This window comes from Nycticebus coucang, chromosome 22, assembly GCF_027406575.1.
Source record: "Nycticebus coucang isolate mNycCou1 chromosome 22, mNycCou1.pri, whole genome shotgun sequence".
Lineage (NCBI taxonomy): Eukaryota > Metazoa > Chordata > Mammalia > Primates > Lorisidae > Nycticebus > Nycticebus coucang.
The window spans coordinates 42,090,134-42,113,736 of record NC_069801.1 but is presented as its reverse complement, the minus strand read 5'-3'; the positions used below and the strand labels follow the sequence as shown (position 1 = coordinate 42,113,736).

At 43.3% G+C, this 23,603-nt stretch overlaps 2 protein-coding genes across 3 annotated transcripts in view; one reads left to right on the top strand and one right to left on the bottom strand.

Moving 5' to 3' along the window:
• Positions 1 to 23,603, top strand: part of IPP (intracisternal A particle-promoted polypeptide) — a 189,008-nt gene that overhangs the window by 126,975 nt on the left and 38,430 nt on the right. The gene's annotated exons all lie outside the window — the stretch shown is intronic.
• Positions 2,707 to 23,603, bottom strand: part of NASP (nuclear autoantigenic sperm protein) — a 46,236-nt gene continuing 25,339 nt past the window's right edge. Inside the window, exons 3-15 of one of the 2 annotated variants that reach the window (XM_053575268.1) lie at positions 20,921 to 21,031; positions 19,046 to 19,126; positions 18,362 to 18,468; positions 16,634 to 17,638; positions 9,685 to 9,764; positions 9,176 to 9,261; positions 8,410 to 8,483; positions 7,504 to 7,692; positions 7,240 to 7,403; positions 4,514 to 4,567; positions 4,342 to 4,419; positions 3,371 to 3,499; positions 2,707 to 2,893 (exon numbers count right to left, since the gene is read on the bottom strand). In XM_053575268.1, the coding sequence (XP_053431243.1) occupies positions 2,813 to 2,893; positions 3,371 to 3,499; positions 4,342 to 4,419; positions 4,514 to 4,567; positions 7,240 to 7,403; positions 7,504 to 7,692; positions 8,410 to 8,483; positions 9,176 to 9,261; positions 9,685 to 9,764; positions 16,634 to 17,638; positions 18,362 to 18,468; positions 19,046 to 19,126; positions 20,921 to 21,031 (2,239 nt within the window). In that variant the 3' untranslated portion in view covers positions 2,707 to 2,812. The remainder of the gene's footprint in view (positions 2,894 to 3,370; positions 3,500 to 4,341; positions 4,420 to 4,513; positions 4,568 to 7,239; positions 7,404 to 7,503; positions 7,693 to 8,409; positions 8,484 to 9,175; positions 9,262 to 9,684; positions 9,765 to 16,633; positions 17,639 to 18,361; positions 18,469 to 19,045; positions 19,127 to 20,920; positions 21,032 to 23,603) is intronic. The other variant, XM_053575269.1, reaches the window with a different exon arrangement.

Here is a 23,603-nt window from a genome sequence, read left to right as displayed (position 1 = left end):
TACTTGGGAGGCAGAGGCAGGAGACTTGCTTGAACCCAGTAGTTGGAGGTAGCTGTGAGTTGTGATGCTAAGGTGCAACAGTGAGACTCTGTCTCAAAAACAAAAAACCCAACCCAAATCTCTATTTAAAAAAAAAAAAAGAATGCTTGGCACCTATAGCATAGTGGTTACAGCTGGTGGGTTCAAACCCAGCCCGAGACAGCTAAACAACGACAACTGCAACAGAGGGGGAGTACCTATGGCTCAGTGAGTAGGAACCCAGCCCCAGGCAAACTGCAACAAAAATTAGCCGGGCGTTGTGGCGGGCACCTGTAGTCCCAGCTATTTGGGAGGCTGAGGCAAGAGAATCACCTAAGCCCAAAAGCTGGAGGTTGCTGTGAGCTGTGATGGCACAGAACCCTACTGTGGGCAACAAAGTGAGTCTTATCTCTTAAAAAAAAAAAAAAAAGGGCGGCACCTGTGGCTCAGTCAAGTAGGGCGCCGGCCCCATATACCAAGGGTGGTGGGTTCAAGCCCGGCCCCGGCTGAACTGCAACCAAAAAAAAAAAAAAATAGCCAGGCATTGTGGCGGGCACCTGTAGTCCCAGCAACTCGGGAGTCTGAGGCAAGAGAATCACCTAAGCCCATGAGTTGGAGGTTGTTGTGAGCTGTTACATACCACAGCACTCTACTGAGGGTGATAAACTGAGACCCGTCTCTACAAAAAACAAAACAAACAAACAAACAAAAACCACAAAACACAACTGCAACAGAAAATAGCTTGTGTTGTGATAGGCGCCAGTGGTCCCAGCTACTCTGGAGGCTGAGGCAAGAGAATCGCTTAAGCCCAAGAGTTTGAGGTTGCTGTGAGCTGTGACACAACAGCACTCTACCGAGGGTGACATAGTGAGACTCTGTCCCAAGGAAAGAAAAAAAAAATAACTTCAGGACATACTAACACTGCAAAGGCATCCTCAGGAAGGAAGTTGAAAGCCAGGATAAGCCAGATTTCTGCAGCCATGACACACTATGACCAGCCCAGAAAAAAACCCTGCCATTTTCTTGTCTTATCTGAGAAAAATTCTGGAAAAGGGAGTTGACCTGAGGGTCAGCACAGCTCCTTCTGCCTTCAATTTTGGATGTTAAAATCAGCAAGTATTAATTTACCTTTCTGTGCAGTGCAACAAAGTAACCCTATAGGTGTCAGGATTATTGCAATAAATCCCTTGGGTAATGTAGAATAGGCACTGTTTAGAATTCAGGGACCTGGTACTACCCCGTGTCCCCGAAAATAAGACCTACTTACAGGAAAGATAAGATGTCCCCTGAAAATAAGACCTAATGCATCTTTGAGAGCACACCTTAAAATAAGACACTGTCTTATTTTCGGGGAAACAGGTATTTGGATTCTAAACAGTGCCTATTCTACATTACACAAGGGATTTAATGCAATAATCCTGACACCTATAGGGCTACTTTGTTGTACTGCACAGAAAGGTAAATTAGTACTTGCTGATTTTAATATCCAAAATTGAAGGCAGAGGGAGCTGTGCTGACCCTCAGGTCAACTCCCTTTTCCAGAATTTTTCTCAGTCAAGGTATCAAATAAGCCCTATACTCTAGACATCAGTGAGAGCCCAATGGCATGGCAGTGTCAGTGCCTTGACCACCATCTCTGGACTAGACCCCCAGAACTGCTGTGCTAATTTCTGCCTTTCAACCCCATATATCACACTGGAATGTTTCAGGCAGCTCAGGATTCCACTATAAGATCTCTAAACATAGCTCAGCACTGGTAGCTCAGTGAGTAGGGCGACATACACCAAAACTGATGGGTTTGAGCCCGGCCTGGGCCTGCTAAACAGTGACAACTGCAACCAAAATAATAGCCAGCTATTGTGGCAGGCGCCTGTAGTCCCAGCTACTTGGAAGGCTGAGGCAAGAGAATTGCTTTAGCCCGAGTTGGAGGTTGCTGAAAGCTGTGAGACCACGGCACTCTACCAAGGGAGACATTGTGAGACTGCCTCAAAAAAAAAAAAACTTTGAACACAATTCCAGACCAGGAACTTTTGAGTATCTTTATTTGAGAAGTCAAAACTGCAGACAGGGTAACAATTCCAAGTGTTGATATATTTCAACCTTTCTATACAGAAAATAACATAACTCAACCAGCCAGCCTCCCCACAGATTCTTCCAACCACATCCAAAGCATCTATCACTATCAATCCCTCAGCTACTTTCAAACCAGAGAGCTCAATTCGCTACAATTAAACACACAAAATGTTTTCCTCAGCTTCCCCCCCCCCCCACACCAGGATAGGATTGTGGCCCCAGTTGAAAACTAGGTGAATATAAGACAAGTACCACTCAAGGCTTGGGTCACAGCTAAAGTCCATCATTTATGTTTAGCACCAAAGAGCAAGATCTTCAATAAGTCTTGTTTTTGTAGCCTCCATCCAGGGACAGCACCACTGAAGACTTTACATGACAGCTGGGTTCAGTCACGTATTTGAAAACAAAAAATACAGCACCATTGGGAAGACAAAGGTCCTACAGCCACACTTAATCACTTCAACATTAGACAGACAGAAATTGGGATTAGAACTTCCAACACAGACCAGTAGAGAAGGAAAGAAAAAAGTATATTTGGCCACTATATAAAACCTGGAGTGCTCCAAGGCACAGATTCAGCCAAAATTAAGAAAAAAACCATCAAAAGCCTCAACCTTTGCTTACAATCTTTATTGAAATTATACAAAAAGAATCCCCCCAAAGTGAAAAAATACATTATATACAAAAACACCTTCCCTTGGGAGGAAGGCTCTGCCTCCTTTTAACATGCAGTGCTTTCAACTGTAGCTCCAGCCTCCATTGTCCCCTCCACTGCTGCCCGGCTTTCAGCCTGATTCTCAGCCTGGAAGACAAATGGAGCCTGGGCATGAGTGACCCTAGTTTAAGCCATTCCATGTCGTATATCTAAGCAGGCCTCAGTCAGAGGAACAGAGCACAGGTCATCCAAACTGTTTTGCTCCCTGTATTAAGAGGGCAGTGACAATAAAGTACAAGGCCATTTCCTGAATTCTTTGCGACAACAGGGCTAGCAGAGCCAATAATCCCATATGACATGGAAAGGAGCAAGCAGAAATGACCTAATGGTCTTGCCAATTAAGTGCCTTCTCATAAGTTCATTTGGGGTACCTGTGGTATATAGGTTCGATTTGTGAGTCATCCTATACTCCCATAACCCAACTGTTTCCTGCACAATTACTGTTTCTGTGAGGGCTGCACTCAACAGGCTCAAGGTGGGGAGCATGCACTTGGGAGGACTGGGTTTCCCCAGTTCCTCAGAACAAGGGATAAGGAAAGAGGCTGACCCCGCTTAACTGCCCACCTCCTCTTCCATGTTTTCCGAGACTTCATTTCCACTGGGGACAGCATCCCCACTGCCTCCATTCACTTCTGGCTCTTGTTTGGCTTTCTTTGCATCATCTTTCCGGGGGCTCTCTTCCTCTGGTTTCCTCTAAAGACATAATTGTGAAACCTTCACAAATATGCTTAATGTTTTTAAAAAGACAACTACAAAATATTTCCTTAAACCTTATGGTAGGTACAAAGATCATGAACACCAGAACTCACAGTTCTAAAGGTTGCACTTCCTTCACACAAGGGACAGATCCCAGCATACATTCTGAATAAATTAGCCTGTCACAACATATTAATTGAGCTTCCCTACTGGAAGCTAAGTGGGGTATGGCAGGGGTAAGGAGCAGATATGAATGTTAATCAAAATATAACTTTGGGCCAGGAAGCCTGGGACAACAGATTAACTCTATATAAAAAAAAGAAAGAAAAAAAGAGATAAAAAAGGAAATAAAAGGTGTAAGTCTGATTCCCTGCATTTGAAAAGATCTACTGGCGCTGTAAGCAGAGGGAAACACAGGAGTCTGTGCTAACAAACCTGCTGCTGAATGACTACTGTCAAAGAAAACTGCCAGCTTCCTAAAATAGATCTCAGCAATTTGTCTGATAGTCCTTGGGCTGAAACAGGCCAGGAGAGTCTGCTACAAGAGGCGTAAAAGTGAAAACTTCTTCACTTACAAAAACCTCATCACCTTTGCAAAGTAAGTGTGTCGTTGCACCCCAGCTATTAGGTGGGTTTAAAGAAAAGGTAATCCCCTCCCCAACAATAAAAAAAAAAAAAAGAGCATATATACCTAACAATTGCAATCAGTGTAAAAAAAAAAAAAAAAATTTTTTTTTCCAATAAATAAATGTATACAGAAAAAAAAAGAAAAGGTAATCCCCATACATTATTTGGAATTATAAAAAAAAGGAAAAAGATGGAAACGAAAACACATTTACCTTCTTCCTGACGAGGTGGGAAATATCAGTCGCACAATTTGACGAAGAAGCACCATCTGCTGGCTTTCTACTGGCAATCTGGTAAAAAGGAAGCCTTTCTTAGCATAGTACGAGCTACAGGACCAACACTGAGCTTTAACATCAAATGACCAAGTAACACCTGAATACCCACCATGGAGACGGAAGAGCCTCCACTGGGAGTGAAACCTGAAGTAGAACTCTCCACCTGTGTGAGATAACAAACCTAAGTTGGTTTCAAGATAGAACCCCAGGCCACCGAGTCTTATAATAGGTACCCACCACGATCCAATCAAGTGATTAAGACCTGAAATGCCAGTAGCTTCTAGTCAGTATCAAGATCCCAGCTTCATCTGTACTTGTACACCCACCACCCAGTGCATAGGAAGAATGTATATATATTAAACTAACCCCCAAACCTGCAGCCAAAAGCAAAGGAAAGGCACGCCATGGCTCACACCTGTAATCCCAGCACTCTGGGAGGCTGAGGCAGTGGATTGCTTGAGCTCAGGAGTTTGAGATCAGCCTGACAGGAGTCCCCGTCTCTAGTAAAAATAGCAAAACTAGCTGGGCGTTGTGGCAGGTGCCTATAGTTTCAGCTACTTGGGAGGATGAAGCATGAGGATCACTTGAGCCTATGAGTTTGAGGTTTAATTGAGCTAAGATGATACCACTGCACTCTGGCCTAAAGCAACAGAGTGAGACTCTGTCTTAAAAAGTAAAAAAAAAAAAAAAGCAAAAGCAAGTAATTTGGGATGAAAATTCCTCAATGCTCACTAACCCATACAGAGTTCTCAGAAATAGAAATAATAGCTTACATTTGTTAGGAAATTTCTATTTGGTACTGTCAGAAATATTTTACACATACACACTATAGGGGGCGGAGCCTATGGCTCAGTGGTAGGGCGCTGGCTCCATATACCGAGGGTGGTGGGTTCAAACCCAGCCTCGGCCAAACTGCAACAAAAAATAGCCGGGCGTTCCGGAGGGCGCCTGTAGTCCCAGCTACTTGGGAGGCTGAGACAAGAGAATCACCTAAGCTGAAGAGCTGGAGATTGCTGTGAGCTGTGGTATCACAGCACTTTATTGAGGGTGACAAAGTGAGTCTTTCTCTTAAAAAAAAAAAAAAAAAAAAAAAAAAGAAAATGGTGGCTCCTGTGGCTCAAAAGAGTAGGGCGCCGGCCCCATATGCCGGAGGTGGCGGGTTCAAACCCAGCCCCGGCCAAAAACTGCAAAAAAAAAAAAATAATAATAATAAAAAAGAAAAGAAAAAAATACACTATAGGTTAAACATCCCACTCCTAATCAGAATATCCAAAATTTTTTTTTTTTTTTTTTTTTTGTAGAGACAGAGTCTCACTTTATGGCCCTCGGTAGAGTGCCATGGCCTCACACAGCTCACAGCAACTTCCAACTCCTGGGCTTAAGCGATTCTCTTGCCTCAGCCTCCCAAGTAGCTGGGACTACAGGCGCCCGCCACAACGCCCGGCTATTTTTTGGTTGCAGTTTGGCCGGGGCCGGGTTTGAACCCGCCACCCTCGGTATATGGGGCCGGCGCCTTACCGACTGAGCCACAGGCGCCGCCCAATATCCAAAATTTTTTTAAGCATTAACATGACACTCGAAGGAAATGCTCATTGGTGCATTTCTGATTTCAGATTAGGGATGCTCAATTTTGGATTAGTGATGTTAGGAATAATGCTAATATTTCCCAAACCAAAACACTTCTGGTTCCAACCATTTTGGATGAGGAAACCCAACCTGTACATGTATATCTCCACTTTATGATGGGTCAAATAAGACAGAGGAACGCCCAAGGTCACATATAGTAACACGAAATGCAAACCCGGACAGGCAGCGCTTCACAGCATATTCTTTTAACCAATGTATTCTTTTTTTTTTTTTTTTGTTGAGACAGGGTCCCACCCTATGCCCCTGAGCAGAGTGCAGTGGGCATGGTAGCTCACCACAACCTCAGACTCGGGCTGCGGGCACCCAGCTGCCTCAGCCTCCGGAAGCCGCTGGGATTACAGGTGCTCGCCGCGGCGCCCGGCTGGGTTTTTCCATTTTTTTCACGAGTCCGGGTCTCACTGTCGCTCAGGCGAGTCACGAACTCCTGAGCTCAAGCGATTCTCCCTCCTCAGCCTCCCACAGTGCTGGGATTACAGGCGTGAGCCACCACGCCCGGCGTATTCTTTTTTTTTTGTAGAGACAGAGTGTCACTGTACCGCCCTCGGGTAGAGTGCCGTGGCGTCACACGGCTCACAGCAACCTCTAACTCTTGGGCTTATGTGATTTTCCTGCCTCAGCCTCCCAAGTAGCTGGGACTACAGGCGCCCGCCACAACGCCCGGCTATTTTTTTGTTGCAGTTTGGCCGGGGCTGGGTTTGAACCCGCCACCCTCAGCATATGGGGCCGGCGCCCTACTCACTGAGCCACAGGCGCCGCCCAACCAATGTATTCTTTGACAAGAAAAATTAGATGAGCTTCATCAACTCCCTGGAAACCAAGTCATAATGAAAACTTCCTAGTAAATGGAACTTAACATTAATGGTACCAAACATGCTATTATAAAAACTTTAAAAGGGGGCGGCACCTGTGGCTCAGTCGGTAAGGCGCCGGCCCCATATACCGAGGGTGGTGGATTCAAACCCCGCCCCGGCCAAACTGCAACCAAAAAATAGTCGGGCGTTGTGGCGGGCGCCTGTAGTCCCAGCTAATCGGGAGGCTGAGGCAGGAGAATCGCTTAAGCCCAGGAGTTGGAGGTTGCTGTGAGCTGTGTGAGGCCACGGCACTCTACCGAGGGCCATAAAGTGAGACTCTGTCTCTACAAAAAAAAAAAAAAAAAAAAAAAAAACTTTAAAAGGATACCACACTAACCAGAGTAGCTTTCAAAGCCAATTCGGCTACATTCCCACTACGCTGGGACTCCTTTGCATCTTCTATCTTCTCTCTAATTTCAGGTAGCAGTTCCTTCAGCTCCTCAATTTCTTTCTTATATTCAGTAGGTGATCCTTCAGCCTCCATCTGCTCCTTTAGTACTCCTACAAAATAACAGGCTGATCAGTAAGTTTCCGTAAGAAAGAACCATTATTTTTACCTGTCAGTTGCTGACTCCGCCAACAGAGGCTAGTGCTCACTCACCCATTCTCTTCTCAATGACTTCAATAGACTTGCTGAACTGTGCCACAGCCTCATCATACTGAGAGTTGTACCCATAGGCCAAGCCCAGCTGGTAGTAGGTTTCTGCAAGGAGCCGGTCATGGGCTTCCAAGTACTGCTCCTGCAAGGTTAGGCAAGCCTGAAACTCCTCCACAGCTTGGATATAATTCTCTAATGAAGAAGAAAAAAAGAACAGCCAAGTAAATAGACAGGATTTATTATTATAAAGTACTCCCAGAATTTCAGACTCACCCTGCTATGAAGAATGTCAAAATGACTTTTTTTTTTGAGACAGAGTTTCAAGATGTTACGCTGGGTAGAGTGCTGTGGCATCACAGCAACCTCCAATTCCTGGGCTCAAGCAATTCTCCTGCCAATGTCTCCCAAGTAGCTGGGACTACAGGCACCTGCCACAACGCCCAGCTATTTTTTGGTTGCAGTTGTCATTGTTGTTTGGAGACCCTGGGCTGGATTCAAACCTGCCAGCTCAGATGTATGTGGCTGGCTCCTTAGTTGCTTGAGCCACAGGCACCAAGCCAATCAATGTGACTTCTTTTTTTTTTTTTTTTTTTTTTGGTTTTTTTTTTTTTTTTGGCCGGGGCTGGGTTTGAACCCGCCATCTCCGGCATATGGGACCGGCGCCCTACCCACTGAGCCACAGGCGCCGCCCTCAATGTGACTTCTAATTGAAATACTTTCAAACACAGCACCACTTAAAAGATACTGTTCATTGTTCCAGGGATTGTAAAAAACCAAAACTTACTGTCTTTTAAAATCCAGCCACCTTACTTATGATCAATCAAGCTAGATTCCAAGGAATTTATTAGAGAACGAATAAGAGAGTGTGGGGTGCGGTTAGAGGAGAATGTAAAATGGAATATGTATTACCAGATTCAACACTAACTTCTCCGAGTTTAAGATGTGCCTGTGCAGCATAAAGCTGGGCTTCTTTTGTTTCTTGCCTAAAAGAAGGAAAATAGATCAGAAGCCTAAACGGTACTTGTCTAATCCTATTTTCTTTCTTTCTTTTCTCTGAGACAGAGTCTCAAGCTGTCACCCTGGGTAGAGTGCTGTGGCGTCACAGCTCACAGCAACCTCAAACTCTTGGGCTCAAGTGATCCTCTTGCCTCAGCCTCCCAAGTAGCTGGGACTACAGGTGCCCTCCACAATGCTCGGCCATTTTTGGTTGTAGTTGTCATCATTGTTGTTTTGGCTGGCCTGGGCTGGATTCTAACCTGCTAGCTGTGATGCATGTGGCTGGCGCCCTAGCCGCTTAAGCTACAGATGCCGAGCCTCCCGATCTATCCACCTTGGCCTCCCAGAGTGCTAAGATTACAGGCACCAGCCACTGTGCCTGTCCCTCCTATCTGCTATTTTCCTTTTTTTGGACAGAGTCTCACTTTGTTGCCCCTGGTGAGTACCATTGCATCATAGCTCACAGCAACCTCAAACACTCCAGCGATTCTCTTGCCTCAGCCTCCCAAGTAGCTGAGACTATAGGCACCCGCCACAACGCCTGGCTATTTTTAGAGATGAGGACTTGCTCTGGCTCAGGCTAGTTTCTAACCCATGAGCTCAGTCAGCTTCCCAAATACTGCTTTCTATTTTCAACCACCAAGGCCCAAACTGAGCATAGAAGCACCAAGAGTTTTACCTTTTGAAAATGATTTTTGCTAAATCCAGCATATCCCAGGCAAGCTCTAGGTTTCCAATCTCCTCCTCTTCGTTTTCTTGAAGAGACTAAAGTATATCCAAATAATTGAAATTAGGCAGAAGGACAAGAAAGACATCTTTTTTAGATTACAAATTTAAATGTATAATTTAGTATGGCTTAGAAAAACCTAAACACACACACAAAACCTGATATGCAATTCAAAACTTTAAGACTTTCTCCCCTAAAACCTAGAGAACGGGTCCCTACAACGTTTTTTATCCTAAGTTATCACCTTACGTTAGTGGTAGTTCACTATGAAATTTGGGGTCATATAATAATAACAACAGACAGAGCTCCCTGGGATCAAATATATCTGTCCATCCTACACGTGAATAAAAGGGTCCCTAATCTCTAACCAAGAGACATATCTGTAGTTATCATGCCTATACTAGCAAGCTACAGTCCTACAATAAGAAAGCAGACAACAGTACTGAATGAAAACAACTTACCTTGTTTTCAAGAACTGAATCTTTTGGTGTTTCCTCAGCCTTGTCATTTTCTTTATCTTCTTCTTCTGAGCCTTCAGTTTCTATAAGCAAAAATTCCTTGGTATTGAAAAACAAACTAAAGATATCTTCTCACTAGTCAGAGATTCCAACAAACACGTCAATCTATATTGCAAGACACGACAAGCCAGGTGCTAATCCAAATCAGTTAGCATCTGACTTGAATGTAAGTCAGTAGTTACAGTCTATTTTAAGTCTAACCTAGATTTTGAATGTATAACCTGGGCGGCGCGTATGGCTCAAGGAGTAGGGTGCCGGCCCCATATACTGGAGGTAGCAGGTTCAAACCTGGCCCCTGCCAAAAAAAAAAAGTATAACCTTACACTCTGTGAGTTAGACCTTCAGCAATTAAAAGGCTGAGTGTTTCTCTTATGAAAGTCAACCTGGATCATTGAGAATGAGATAGATTAGCTACTGCTTCGTACTTGCTGGATAGAAGCTCCCTTCCATTCAACCAGATAGAGACCTTGCCCACTGTTTCTGGTATCTCTTAAGCCACCCATTACATAATATTAATAGCCTGGGAAAGTACCAAAACTTAAAATATTCCAGTCCATTCACAGCAAGAATGCTCAAGACTAGCTTTCCCATAACAGAGCTATGGAGAAAAAAGCATAGTCCTTGCTAACTCTTACCAATGAGCATGTCACAGACTCCAGCCAGCTGTAGCATATACAGACTTTGAGTGAGAAGTACCACAAAGATCATTTTCAAATTTTACTCCTGTACTTTATTAACAATTCCTTTTAAATCTAATGCCATATTGACACCATATCGATATATACTCAGAAGTCAAATGACTAAAGATTAGGCTCCTAATACATGTCTCTAGGGTGGCACCTGTAGCTCAGTGGGTAGGGCGCCCGCCACATACACCATGGCTGGTGGGTCCAAACCTGGCCTGCACCAGCTAAAACAATGACAACTGCGGTGGTGCCTGTAGCTCAAGCAGCTAAGGCACCAGCCACACACACCATCTGCTGGATTCAAATGTGGCCCAGGCCTGCCAAACAATGACAACTACAACCAAAAAATAGCTGGGTGTTGTGGCGGTTGCCTACAGTCCCAGCTACTTGGGAGGCTGGGACAAGAAAATCACTTAAGCCCCAGAGTTGGAGGTTGCTGTGAGCTGTGATGCCACAGCACTCTACCGAGGGCAACATAATAAAAGAGAAAAATAAATAAATAAAAAGCTCTACACTCCAACTCTCAGTGATTAAGAAAAAATTAATGATCTCAAATGAAAAGGGCTTTTTCTTGATACAAATTATTCAGGAATTGGATATAATGAGCCTACCTCTATGAAGTCCTCTAAGAACTAAGGACAAGACACAAGCTAGTTAAACTTCTATGGCAAACAGTTTTATCAAGTAACTTGCTTTTCCCCTTTGACTGTAATCCAGTGCTTCTAAAGTATAGCCACCCCTACACACCATTCTTTTCATGTCCAAATTTCCAAGTGGGTTTGGCCTTAATTCCCCAATTTTAGAACACATAGATACAAAAATTCACGTTTCCAATTTGTAGGAAAAATGAACAGTGTTTTCCTACCACTCTTCATGTGGTATCTGTTCCTACTCATACCAGAAATGCTATTAGATCAACTCTAATTTGGAAGTTTTACTTCAAAAATTTAAATTATTGGGGTGCCTATGGCTCCGTGAGTAGGGCGCTGGCCCCATATACTGAGGGTGGTGGGATCAAACCTGTCCTGGCCAAACTGCAACAAAAAATAGCCAGGTGTTGTGGCAGGCGCCTGTGGTCCCAACTACTGGGGGGGGGGGGGGGGGACACTGAGGCAAGAGAATTGCCTAAGCCCGGGAGTTGGAGATTGCTGTGAGCTGTGATGCCATAGCACTCTACCAAGGGTGACAAAATGAAACTGTCTCTTAAAAAAAAAAAATTAATTATTGTAATTGTCAGAGAAGAATATTGGTTTCTCTTGAGGAATCTGCATTACCTTCATGGAATAGTGGAGTGGGAACCACGTTAATGAGAAAGCCATTACTTTAAAACATTCCCAATCTGATAATCTGTACTTGCTATTAATGATAATTCCTTGATGTCCTCAGTAAAGGAATCTGTTATTTTCTAAGCTTCTTTGATAATGGAATATTTTTTTCTCGTTATGTCCATTCCATCCTTCAGAGAAAGAAAAATACTGTTTCATACAAATTTCTGTGATCTTGTAGCATCCCCAAAACAATATGGGTACAGAATGGTGCAAACCAAAAGAATGACTATTAAAGGCAAAGAAAAGGTACCAATTTTCACATGTAAGTGCTACCAGACTCCACATTTGAGTGTAGCCAAGCCCTGTCTAACATGAAGTTAGGGAGACATAGACAATCTAAGAGGTGGCAAAAAATTAAGAGGTGGTGGGCGGCCCCTGTGGCTCAAGGAGTAGGGCGCCGGTCCCATATGCCGCAGGTGGCGGATTCAAACCCAGCCCCGGCCAAATAAAAAAATAAAAAAAATTAAGAGGTGGTAGTAAAGCAAAGAGCAAATCACTTGTGAGATTTCTGTGGATTGGTGCTGCCACATTGAGAAATAATACACAAAAAGAGACAGAGGGCTCGGTGCCTGTGGCTCAAATGGCTAAGGCGCCAGCCACATACACCTGAGGTGGCAGGTTCAAACCCTGCTGGGGCCCACCAAACAACAATAACAGCTGCAACCAAAAAAAAAAACAAAACTGGGCATTGTGACAGACAGTTGCCTATAGTCCCAGCTACTTGGGAGGCGGAGGCAGGAGACTCGCTTCAGCCCAGGAGTTAGAGGTTACTCTGAGCTATGATGCCACGCATAGGCACTCAATCTAGCGCAACAGCTTGAGGCTCTGTCTCAAAACAAACAAACAAAAAAAAAGATACCCAGAGGTGCTGGCTTGGCTAGGGTAAAAACTGATAATGTAGCTATCAGTGAGCACTGACAACCAGATGATTGCACTTGCTCACAAGCATGTGTGGTTATTAGCTTAGCCAAATGAAGGCTCTAATATCTGCTTAGACTGCCCCCTAGTGGGTAATGAGGTTCAGCACTAAAACAGGCATCAGAAGTGGCAAAGTAGGCCCTTTCCTAGGACTTTATACAGAGGTTAAGACTTCTGAACCCAAGGTTTTGGTGACTGAGAAGTTTGGCTTTTAAGACTCTATTGGTCTCTGCTGCTTCTCATCCCACAAGAACATGCACAGCTTTCTGTGTGAAGCCTTTTTAATAGACAGCATTTAAGAGACTATAAATGCTAGCCTATCCTAGGTACTTAGTTTTATTTTTTGTGGTTTTTTTTTGGCCGGGGGCTGGGTTTGAACCCGCCACCTCCGGCATATGGGACTGGCGCCCTACTCCTTGAGCCACAGGCACCACCCAGTACTTAGTTTTAAAGACCAATAAACCAATATTTAAAACACACTATTTAGGCGGCGCATGTAGCTCAGTGGGGAGGGCACTGGCCACGTAAACCAATGGTTACAGCACCAGCCACATACACAGAAGCTTGCAGGTTTGAACCCAATCTGGGCCAGCTAAACAAGAATGACAACTGCAGCAAAAAATAGCTGGGCATTGTGGCGGGTGCCTGTAGTCCAGCTACTTAGGAGGCGGAGGCAGGAGAATGGCTTGAGCCAGGAGTTGGAGGTTGCCGTGAGCTGTGATGCTACAGCACTCTACCCAGGGCGACAGCTTGAAGCTCTGTCTCATTAAAAAAAAAAAAGAGGCAGGGACTAAGAGCCAGGCTGTCTGAGTACCCAGTCTTCTCTTTACAGGCTATGTGAATGTAATTAGGACAAATTCCTTAACCCACGTTCTCTCCTTTTTTTCCTTTATAAAATATAGAAAAGGGCGGCACCTGTGGCTCAGTCGGTAAGGCGCCGGCCCCATATACCGAGGGTGGTGGGTTCAAACCCGGCCCTGGCTGAACTGCAACCAAAAAATAGCTGGGTGTTGTGGCCGGTGCCTGTAGTCCCAGCTACTCAGGAGGCTGAGGCAAGAGAATCACTTAAGCCCAGGAGTTGGAGGTTGCTGTGAGCTGTGTGATGCCACGGCACTCTACCAAGGGCCATAACGTGAGACTCGTCTCTACAAAAAAAAAAAAAAAAAGAATAAATAAAATAAAATATAGAAAATTGCATCATATGCAGAACCTGGTACGGGGCATAAAAAAAGCAACACATGGCGCCAGCCACATATACCTGAGCTGGCGGGTTCAAATCCAGCCCAGGCCCGCCAAACAACGATGGCTGCAACCAAAAAGAAAAAAAAAAAAATAGCCAGGCATTGTGGTGGGCACCTGTAGTCCCACCTACTTGGAAAGCAGAGGCAAGAGAATCGCTTAAGCCCAGGAGCTAGAGGTTGCTGTGAGCTGTGATGGCACAGCACTCTACCAAGGGCAGTAAAGTGAGACTGTCTCTACAAAAAAAAAAAAAAAAAGTCCAACTTGTTAAGAGAGCCAGCAGAGTTTTTTGCTGTCTTTGCTATCTTTTTTGTTTTTGTTTTTGAGACGGAGCCTCAAGTTGTCACCGTGGGTTGAGTGCTATGACATCACAGCTCACAGCAACCTCCAACACCTGGGCTTAAGCAATTCTCCTACCTCTGCCTCCCAAGTAGCTGGGACCACAAGTGCCCGCCACAACGCCCGGCTATTTTTTGGTTGCAGCCGTCATTGTTGTTTGGTGGGCCCAGACTGGATTTGAACCCGCCAGCTCAGGTGTATGCGGCTGGTGCCTTAGCCACTTGAGCCACAGGAACCAAGCCTTTGCTCACTACCATTAAGATCAAAATGTGGGGAACAAATACAGTGACTCATGCCTATAATCCTATGCTTTGGGGGGCCAAAAAAGGCATATCATTCAAAGCCAAGAGTTTGAGACCAGCCTGAGCAGCATAGTAAAACCCCGTCTCTATAAAAAATGGAAGAAAAAAAAAAAAAAAAGCCAGCCAAGGGGTCCATACATCTGCAGTCCTAGCTACTTGGGAGGCTAAAGGAGGGAGGAGGATCACTTGAGTCCAGGAGTTTAAGGCTGTAGTGAGCTATGATCACACCAGTGTACTCCAGCCAAAACAGAGACCCTATCTCTTAAAAATGAATACATTTTTTCTTTTGTTGAGACAGAGTCTCTCTCTGTCATCCTGGATAGAGAGGATGCACACCTGTGCACCATGGTGTCATAGCTCATATCTCAACCCAACCTCAAACTCTTGGGTTAAGCAACCTCCTGCTCTAGTAGCTGGGACCATAGGCACATGCCACCATACCTGGCTAGTTTTTCTATCTGTAGTAGAGATGGGGTCTTGCTCCTTGCTCAGGCTGGTCTTGAAGTTCTGAAGTCAGGTAATCTACCCACCTCAGCCTCCCAGAGTGTTAGAATTACAGATGTGAGCCACCACGCCCAGCCAAAAAATGAATACTTTTTTTAAAAAAAGAATGAGACAAAGTTTTGAAAAAACTGAGGGATACAGTTTGGTGTTTCTTCCATAAAGATCTCCTAACCTTCAATAATAAGCCCAGTGATGTTAACATTTAGCCAATTTGCTTATTACCATGCCTGTGCTGGCTGGAGTACAGGGACCTGCACATGAGTAGAAGGAGGTTTACCAAAATGAGGTGCAAGTATTGAAGATGAGTCTTTGAAAATCTAAAACTTACGAGAACTTAAAGCAGTCTGGTAAATATAGGAAGCAACAAGTAGTTGGAATATACCTGTGGTTATTAATGTCAATGTTAGGTGAACCTTATATACAGTAGAATCCTCAAATGATAGTACAAGTCAGACGAGCCAAATATGGAATTACTCATCAGAGGCTTATAGATCTTTTATTTTTTTTTTTTTTGTAGAGACAGAATCTCACTTTATGGCCCTCAGTAGAGTGCTGTGGCCTCACACAGCTCATAGCAACCTCCAACTCCTGGGCTTAAGCGATTCTCTTGCCTCAGCCTCCCGAGTAGCTGGGACTACAGGCGCCCGCCACAACGCCCAGCTATTTTTTTGGTTGCAGTTTGGCCGGGGCCGGGTTTGAACCCGCCACCCTCGGTATATGGGGCTGGCGCCTTACCGACTGAGCCACAGGCGCCGCCCCAGAGGCTTATAGATCTTGATGAAATTGGATCACAATTAGACTGGTAGCAATACAAAGCATCCTCACTTTGTGACATTTTAAGTAGCAAGAAATTCAATTTAGCAGCCAAATCAAGCATGAAATGAGGGAAAGCAGCAAGGAGGCTAATGGTTACATTTTTTGTTATATTAGATTGGGGACGAGCCATTTTAAATAATGTGAATAAGCCTCTTATGTTTAGTGTTTAGAGTCTAAACACTTTCTGAAAACTAGGTAAAGAGAAACACCAGAATTCTTTAACTCTGGTGATCAACATTCAAGATTAATTGCCTTTCATTTAAATGGCATGTCTGCTTAAGTACCAATTCAATGGATTCTACTGCTCTGTTCCTGCTTCCTAAAGCAGAGAAAAGGAATCCTGTGAACAGTAAATAAAAATCCAGTGGCATGCAAGTGAACATCCATTCAGCATTCTCTGCCAGCCTAGCGCACTGTTTTCCTAGACTCCATCCCTCATTCACCTTTCCATCCCCTTATTGGCTAGTATAGTGCAACATGTTACTGATAGCTAGCCAAGTTCTCAAAAGTCAGAGAAGACCTATTTTGCAGTTAGTAAAAGCGTTAGTTTATAAGCCAGCTAAAGAAGACTTGCTGCTTTTGCTTTAGCTTACTCAACCATCACCACCTTCTTAAACTACCCCCATTTTCATTTGGCCTTTTTCTAATGTAAAAGGCAGACTGAAAATCCTGAATGGAAGGCTAACTTTTACCCATGATTAGTGAGTCAAATCCAGAATGTACTTCCACCCACTATAGCTCTTGCACATATCCCGGTTACCTTCACCCTCTTTCATCTGTTCTTCTCTCTCTTGTGTCTCTTCATTAGCAGCTATCTTAATTTTGTCTTCAGTTGATTTCTCAGTAGTTCCCTGGGCTACCTTGGTATCAACCCCATCTCCAGCTGCCTCAGACTCTTGTATAGACAGTTTAGTTTCCTCCTGGCTAGGAACCAGCTTTGCCCTCACCTTCTCCTCTAGTCCTAAACCATCTTTTGTTTCTATCACTCTTTCTAAAGAAGTCTGTGGTTCAACAGGACTGTAATCTCCTGCAGCTGACAGTCCATTGACTGCATTATCCTTAAGAACTGTGGCCTCCTGCCCAGGCTTCTCAGAAACTTCTGATACAGCCTCTATAGCTGAGGCCTTTGTAGACTCTATTGTCACCTCTGGTGACTCTTCAGCAGCAGGCTCTTCTTGCCCTACCAGTTGCTCAAAAACAGCCTTTCCTATCTCATTTTCAGAGGTAGCTACTTTTCCCTTTGGCTCATCCCCATCCATATCTACGGGCTTGATTGCTGGGTTTATGGGCGCTACTTCTACCTCCACTGCAGTGGCCGGCTTTTCATGAGCCACAACAGGCTGCTCTTCTTTTGGTTTCTCCTCTAGGCTCGCAATTACCTCTCCCTGTTTCTCCTGACCTCCTTTTTCTCTGCATTCTTCTGGGGCATCAGTTCCAGAAACTGATTTTTCTTCCTCAGCATCTGGGACTTCCTGTTTTGGCTTCCCAGAAATGACCTCACTTTCATTTCGTCTTTCTGGTGCTGCTGCTCCTTTCACCTCTTCAGAGGTTTCAATTAACTGATCTGGCATCAATTCAACTTTCTCCTGTAGCTCCTCTGTAGGCTCACTTATATCCATATCTTCTTTTCCACCCTTTTCGATTTCACTCTCCTGTTCTTTATCAGTTCCAGGTTTTGCCAAAGACTTGTCTTCTGTTTTTTTGGCTGCTTCTTTTTCTCCCATGGCGTCATAAACCTGTTCTCTCAACTCTTCCCTTGCTTCCTCTACATGGTTAAAGAACATGAAGCATAAACATGTCTCCGAGTTTAATGATAAAGGCATAAATGGAAACTAAAAATACATTCCCTTTAAACCCTCAAAAAGCCTAGCAAATTTTAGCAGATTGCCTAAACATTAGCTGTCCCCTTGAGAAAAGAAAAGGAGTATAGTCCCAGCTAGCAGAGCAACTTACTGCAAAAGAAACCCAAGCTCATTAAACTAGTTACCATTTTACTTAAGCATTCTGATTACCAGTTAGGTAAGAGATGCCAAGGTTTTTGTTCTCCTTATAGACCCCCACCTGATATGTAAAACTCTAGTAGCTGTTATAAATTAACATTTAACACTCTTAAGACATAAAAATGTAAAAGGGCTCCTAAAGCATTGCTATTAAAATGACTGAGCTGCACCAACTGTCTAAAAAACTGGCATCAGAAAAATATTTAAAGTTGTTTCAATCCTTCAAACACCATTTAATCTTGATTTTTAAAAAAACCCAAAACACCAACAAGCAGATTTAAAAAATTGAGCTGTCCTCTTACAAAGGCTGCTGTCATTTTCAGTAATAGGCTACCCCCCATTGCAGTCTAAACCAGATGCAAGCATCACCCCAAACATCTTAGAAGAGACCATCCAGGGCAGTGAAAGCCCCATTTCCATCACTGGTATATAAGAAACACATAGCGTCGCAGTTCTAAATTGTCACATGCACATACAGCTCTACATACCATCTATATTATCGTTATTTTCTACCAGAGATTCTTCTTCTGTTTTTTCTCCTTCCTCTTCCACATGAACACCTTCCAAGGCATTTCCCAAAACACCATTCTCCATTCTAGGAGAATAAAAGAAAACATAATGGTTTGATGGCTAGAACCTACCAATTTTTTCCAAGACAGAAAATATAAGGCAGTTGTCAAAAGAACACCCAAACTTTGCATCCGCCCCTACTTCTCTAGAGAGCCAAAACCATTCTGGCAAGATTTTCACAGCAAATCATCACAATGCTGTGTATAATTACATGATTAGAAATTTACCCCAGAACTTGAGATCAAACAGATAATAGAACATTAGCCAGTTTTAATTTAACTTATCTTTAATTTATCTTATTCTGGTTAATAAATTCTGAGAGAAAATGCTCAAGATCGTTCTAATACTAAAAACCACTAAAAATGAAAACAAAAGACTACTTGTGAGTCTTAGACGTTCCTCTCTTCAGTCTTGTTCTGAGCCAGCTGACGGTGCTTTCAAAGGTTATCTCTCTATACTAGACTAGATCAGTTATTGACCAGTTATTTGACCTATTGTTATTAGAAAAACCTTTCCTTTCAATGACCCCAAAAGTCAAAACTTGAACTTAAAGCTAGTAAACTACATTAGCCAACAAAACTTCACTTTTTCATAGACCATACCTTGCCAATTCCAAAAGTGATTTCCCATAGAAAAAGAAGGCTTCTCCACACTCATTAGCTGTTTCGCCATACTTCTTACCTCTACGAAAAGAATAAACACCTAAAATCTGAATTAACATCTAGTCTAAAACATTTATTTCTAGTTCCTTAGTTATAAATTGACATTTGTTCAGTAACATACTCTTAGGAAATCAATATTCGCCCTCTTATGTTTAAAGCAAGTCAGAGAAACTTTAAGAAACAATGAATGAAGTTAATGCTCCATGGTCATCTATCTACGATGTATATTCTGAGTAATATCAATTTGCTACAGTAAAGTATATAATCTCAGGGCCAAACTGCATTCAGAATAATACATATCTTTTGGCTCAGTGCTGCAGCACAGTGGTTATGGCGCCAGCCACACACACTGAGGCTAATGGGTTCAAACCCATCCTGGGCCAGCTAAACAGCAATGACAACTGCAACAACAACAACAAAAAACAGCTGGGCATTGTGGTGGGCACCTATAGTCCCAGCTACATAGGAGACTGAGGCCAAGAGAATTGCTTAAGCCCAAGGTTAAGGTTCCTATGAGCTGTGACACCACAGCACTCTACCAAGGGCAACATAGTGAGACTCTGTATCTAGATAATCTATCTATCCACACACACATATATAATAATAATAATAACAATAATAATATGTATCTCCCTGCTACAATATGGTTATCAATATGGACCAGAAAAAGGACCTTTGGCTAGGACCTAGAGAATGAGTAAGGTCAATGAAAAGGCATCATGATATAAAGAACATTACGACTAAAGCCTTTCTACCTAAGTTCAAATCTTACCTTTAACCCGTAACTACCTGTGTAACCTTAGACAATTACTTAGTGCCTTAGTTCTCACTTATAGAACAGGAATATTAATTGCTCAAAAAGCTGAAGAACTAAATAATTTTATGAAAAAGTTCAGAAAACAATACTTAGAAATACAAATCGCATATATATGTTTTAGCTATTACTATAGACAGGGAAAAGGAAGAAAAGAAATCTCCAGTAATGAATGGGAAGGAGGAGGTACTTCTTTACAGTAAAGTAAGGAGACACCTTTAAAGCAATGAAAGACTGGCAAAGTCAAGCCAGGTATGGTGGCTGACACCTGTAATCCCAGCACTCTGGGCAACCATGGAGGGTGGTGTGCTTGAGCTGAGGAATTCAAGACCAGCCTGATCAAGAGAAAAACCCTATCTCTAATAAAAAAAGAAAAATTAGCCAAGTGTAGCTCTAGTCCCAGCTACTCAGGAGGCTGATGGAAGAGTATCACTTGAGTCCAAGAGTTTGAGGTTGCTGTGAGCTGTGATGCCACAGCCCTCTACCGAGGGTGACAAAGTGAGATTCTATCTCAAAAAAAAAAAAAAAGAGAATATATATTACCTTACTCAGGAAAACCAAAGACTAAAATTGCTCAGTGATATTTCAGTTTCATACTTACAATTAAAGCGACAGGGATAAATTTCTACATTAAAAAGAAAAATCTTTTTTTCGAAACAGAGTCTCATTATTTTGTCCTTGGTAGAGTGCTGTAGCATCATGGCTCACAGCAAACTCAAAGTCTTGTGCTTAAGCCAGCAGTTCTCAACCTGTGGGTCAGTACCCACAGGAACTGTATTAAGGGGTTGCGGCATTAGGATGGTTGAGAACTACAGGCTTAAGCAATTCTCTTGCCTCAGCCTCCCAAGTAGCTGGGACCTGCCACAATGCCCAGCTACAATGGTCAAATGTTTTAAAACTCTTGCTCTTTGTGCTTTTCTCCCTTAAAACAACTTTTAAAATATAACTCAAGATTTATTAGGAACATAATATTACATCATAGGGAAACACAGAATACTTACAGAAGACTGGCTGCTTCCTGGAATGCATTAACAGCTGCCGGAATATCACCCATCACCAGGTGTTTCTGTCCTAATCCCAGTAGTTTCTTAGCTTCACTATCCACATCCAGACTGCAAGAGAAAGATTTGTTTCTAGTATTAAATACTGTTTAAATCAATATTTTCTGAATGCCTGCTACATCTGAGCATAATACTTTAATTTGTAAAATTAACTATATCACTTATTTACTGCCCAAAAAGCCCAAAAGAAATCTCAAAGGCAACATTCCCAGAAGCTTGACTAGAGTATTTTTTCATATGGTAGTGCCTGTATCTCAGTTGGTAGGGAGCTGGCCACATGCACCAGGAGTGGTGGGTTTGAACCCAGCTCAGGCCTGGTAAAACAAAAACGAAAAGAATATTTTCTATAAAGGATTATCTACTCACAAAGCCTATATTGTATCTTAATAGAAATATTTGTTAAACAAGTAACAAATTAAAAAAATCATAAAGGAACTTATAAATTCATGTAAGGGGTACTGGCTAAAAGAAAAATTAAAATTAAGAAGCAGTTAGGTTGGGTGCAGTGGCTCAGGCCTGTAACACTAACACTTTAGGAGGCCAAGGTAGGTGGACTGCCTGAGCTCACACCTTCGAGACCAGCCTGGGCAAAAGCAAGAGCAAGATTCCGAGGCCGGGAGCTCACACCTATAATCCTAGCACTGTGGGAGGCCAAGGCAGGCAGATTGCCTGAGCTCACAAGTTTGAGTTTGAGACCAGCTCTTAGCTAGAGCAAGATCCCCATGTCTAAAACTAGCTCGGGCACCTGTAGTCCCAGCTCCTGAAAAGGCTGAGGCATGAGAATCGCTAGAGCCCAAGAGTTTGAAGTTGCTATTAAGACTCTGTATAAAAAAAAAAACAACAAAAACCTCAGTGCCCATACCACAGTGGTTACGGCACCAGCCACATGCAAGAGAATTACTTAAGCCCAGGAGTTTGAGATTGCTTGATGTAATATCACTCTACCAAGGGAGACATAGTGAGACTTTAAGAAGCAGTTAGATTAATAGAGCGAGAGACTGACTTCAAGATTAAGACTATGTGATATTGTGAACTGATGGATCAATAGTTCAAATGGAACAAAATAAAGTCCAAAAAACTGGATTGACACATATGTGTAATATGGCTAATTAAAATTTTGACAAAGGGGGCTGCACCTGTGGCTCAAGGAATAAGGGCGCCAGCCCCATATACCAGAGGTGGTGGGTTCAAAACCAGCCCTGACCAAAAATAGCAAAAAAAAAAAGAAGACTTTTTTTTCTAACAAATGTGGATAGAACAACTAGATACCCACAAGCAAAAAAACTAAATAAACTTCAATCCTTACTTCCTATCTCATATAAAAATTAACTTGAGGGCGGCACCTGTGGCTCAGTCGGTGAGGCGCCGGCCCCATATACCGAGGGTGGCGGGTTCAAACCCGGCCCCGGCCAAACTGCAACCAAAAAATAGCCGGGCATTGTGGCGGGCGCCTGTAGTCCCAGCTACTTGGGAGGCTGAGGCAAGAGAATCGCTTAAGCCCAGGAGTTGGAGGTTGCTGTGAGCTGTGTGAAGCCACGGCACTCTACCGAGGGCCATAAAGTGAGACTCTATCTCTACAAAAAAAAAAAAAAAAAAAATTAACTTGAAATGGATAACAGGGTTTTTCTTTTTCTTTTTGACAGTCTCACTATGCTGCCCTTGGTAGAGTGCCATGGAGTCACAGCTCACAGCAACCTCAAATTCTTGGACTTAAGTGATTCTCTTGCCTCAGCCTCCCAAGTAGCTGGGACCACAGGCACCCACCACAGCACCCGGCTATTTTTTGTTGCAGTTGTCATTCTTGTTTAGTTGGCCTGAGCTGGGTTCGAACCCACCACCCTTGGTGTATGTCTCCAGTGCTGTAACCACTGTGATATGGGCACCGAGGCCCAATCCTAAGTATTAACTCAAAAATTTAAAGTATATGCTCATATAAAGACTTGTATGCAAATATTCATAGCAGCTCTACTTATTAATAGCCAAAACTGGAAACTCAAATAGATAAATGAATTATAACGTATCTACGTTAGGGAACACCATTCACCAATAAGAAAAATAAACTATTGGCACCACGCCTGTGGCTCAAACGGCGAAGGTGCCAGCCACATACACCTGAGCTAGCTGGTTGGAATCCAGCCCAGGCCTGCCAAACAATGACGGTTGCAACCAAAAATTAGTTGGGCGTTGTGGCAGGCGCCTGTAGTCCCAGCTACTTGGGAGGTGGAGGCAGGAGAATCACTTGAGCCCAGGAGTTGGGTTGCTGTGAGCTGTGATGCTACGGCACACTACCCAGGGCGACAACATGAAGCTCTGTCTCAAAAATAAAATAAAAATGAACTATTGATACACATGAAAACATGGATGAATCTCAAAGCCATACCAAAAAAAAAAAAAAAAAAAAATACTTACTGTATTATTCTATTTAGGTAAAATTCTACCTAATGGGGCAGCACCTGTGGCTCAGTGGGTTAAGGTGCCAGCCCCATATACCAAGGGTGGTGGGTTCAAACCCAGCCCCGGCTAATCTGCAAGAAAAAAATAGCCAGGCGCTATGGTGGGCGCCTGTAGTCCCAGCTACTCGGGAGGTTGAGGCAAGAGAATCGCCTAAGCCCAAGGATTTGGA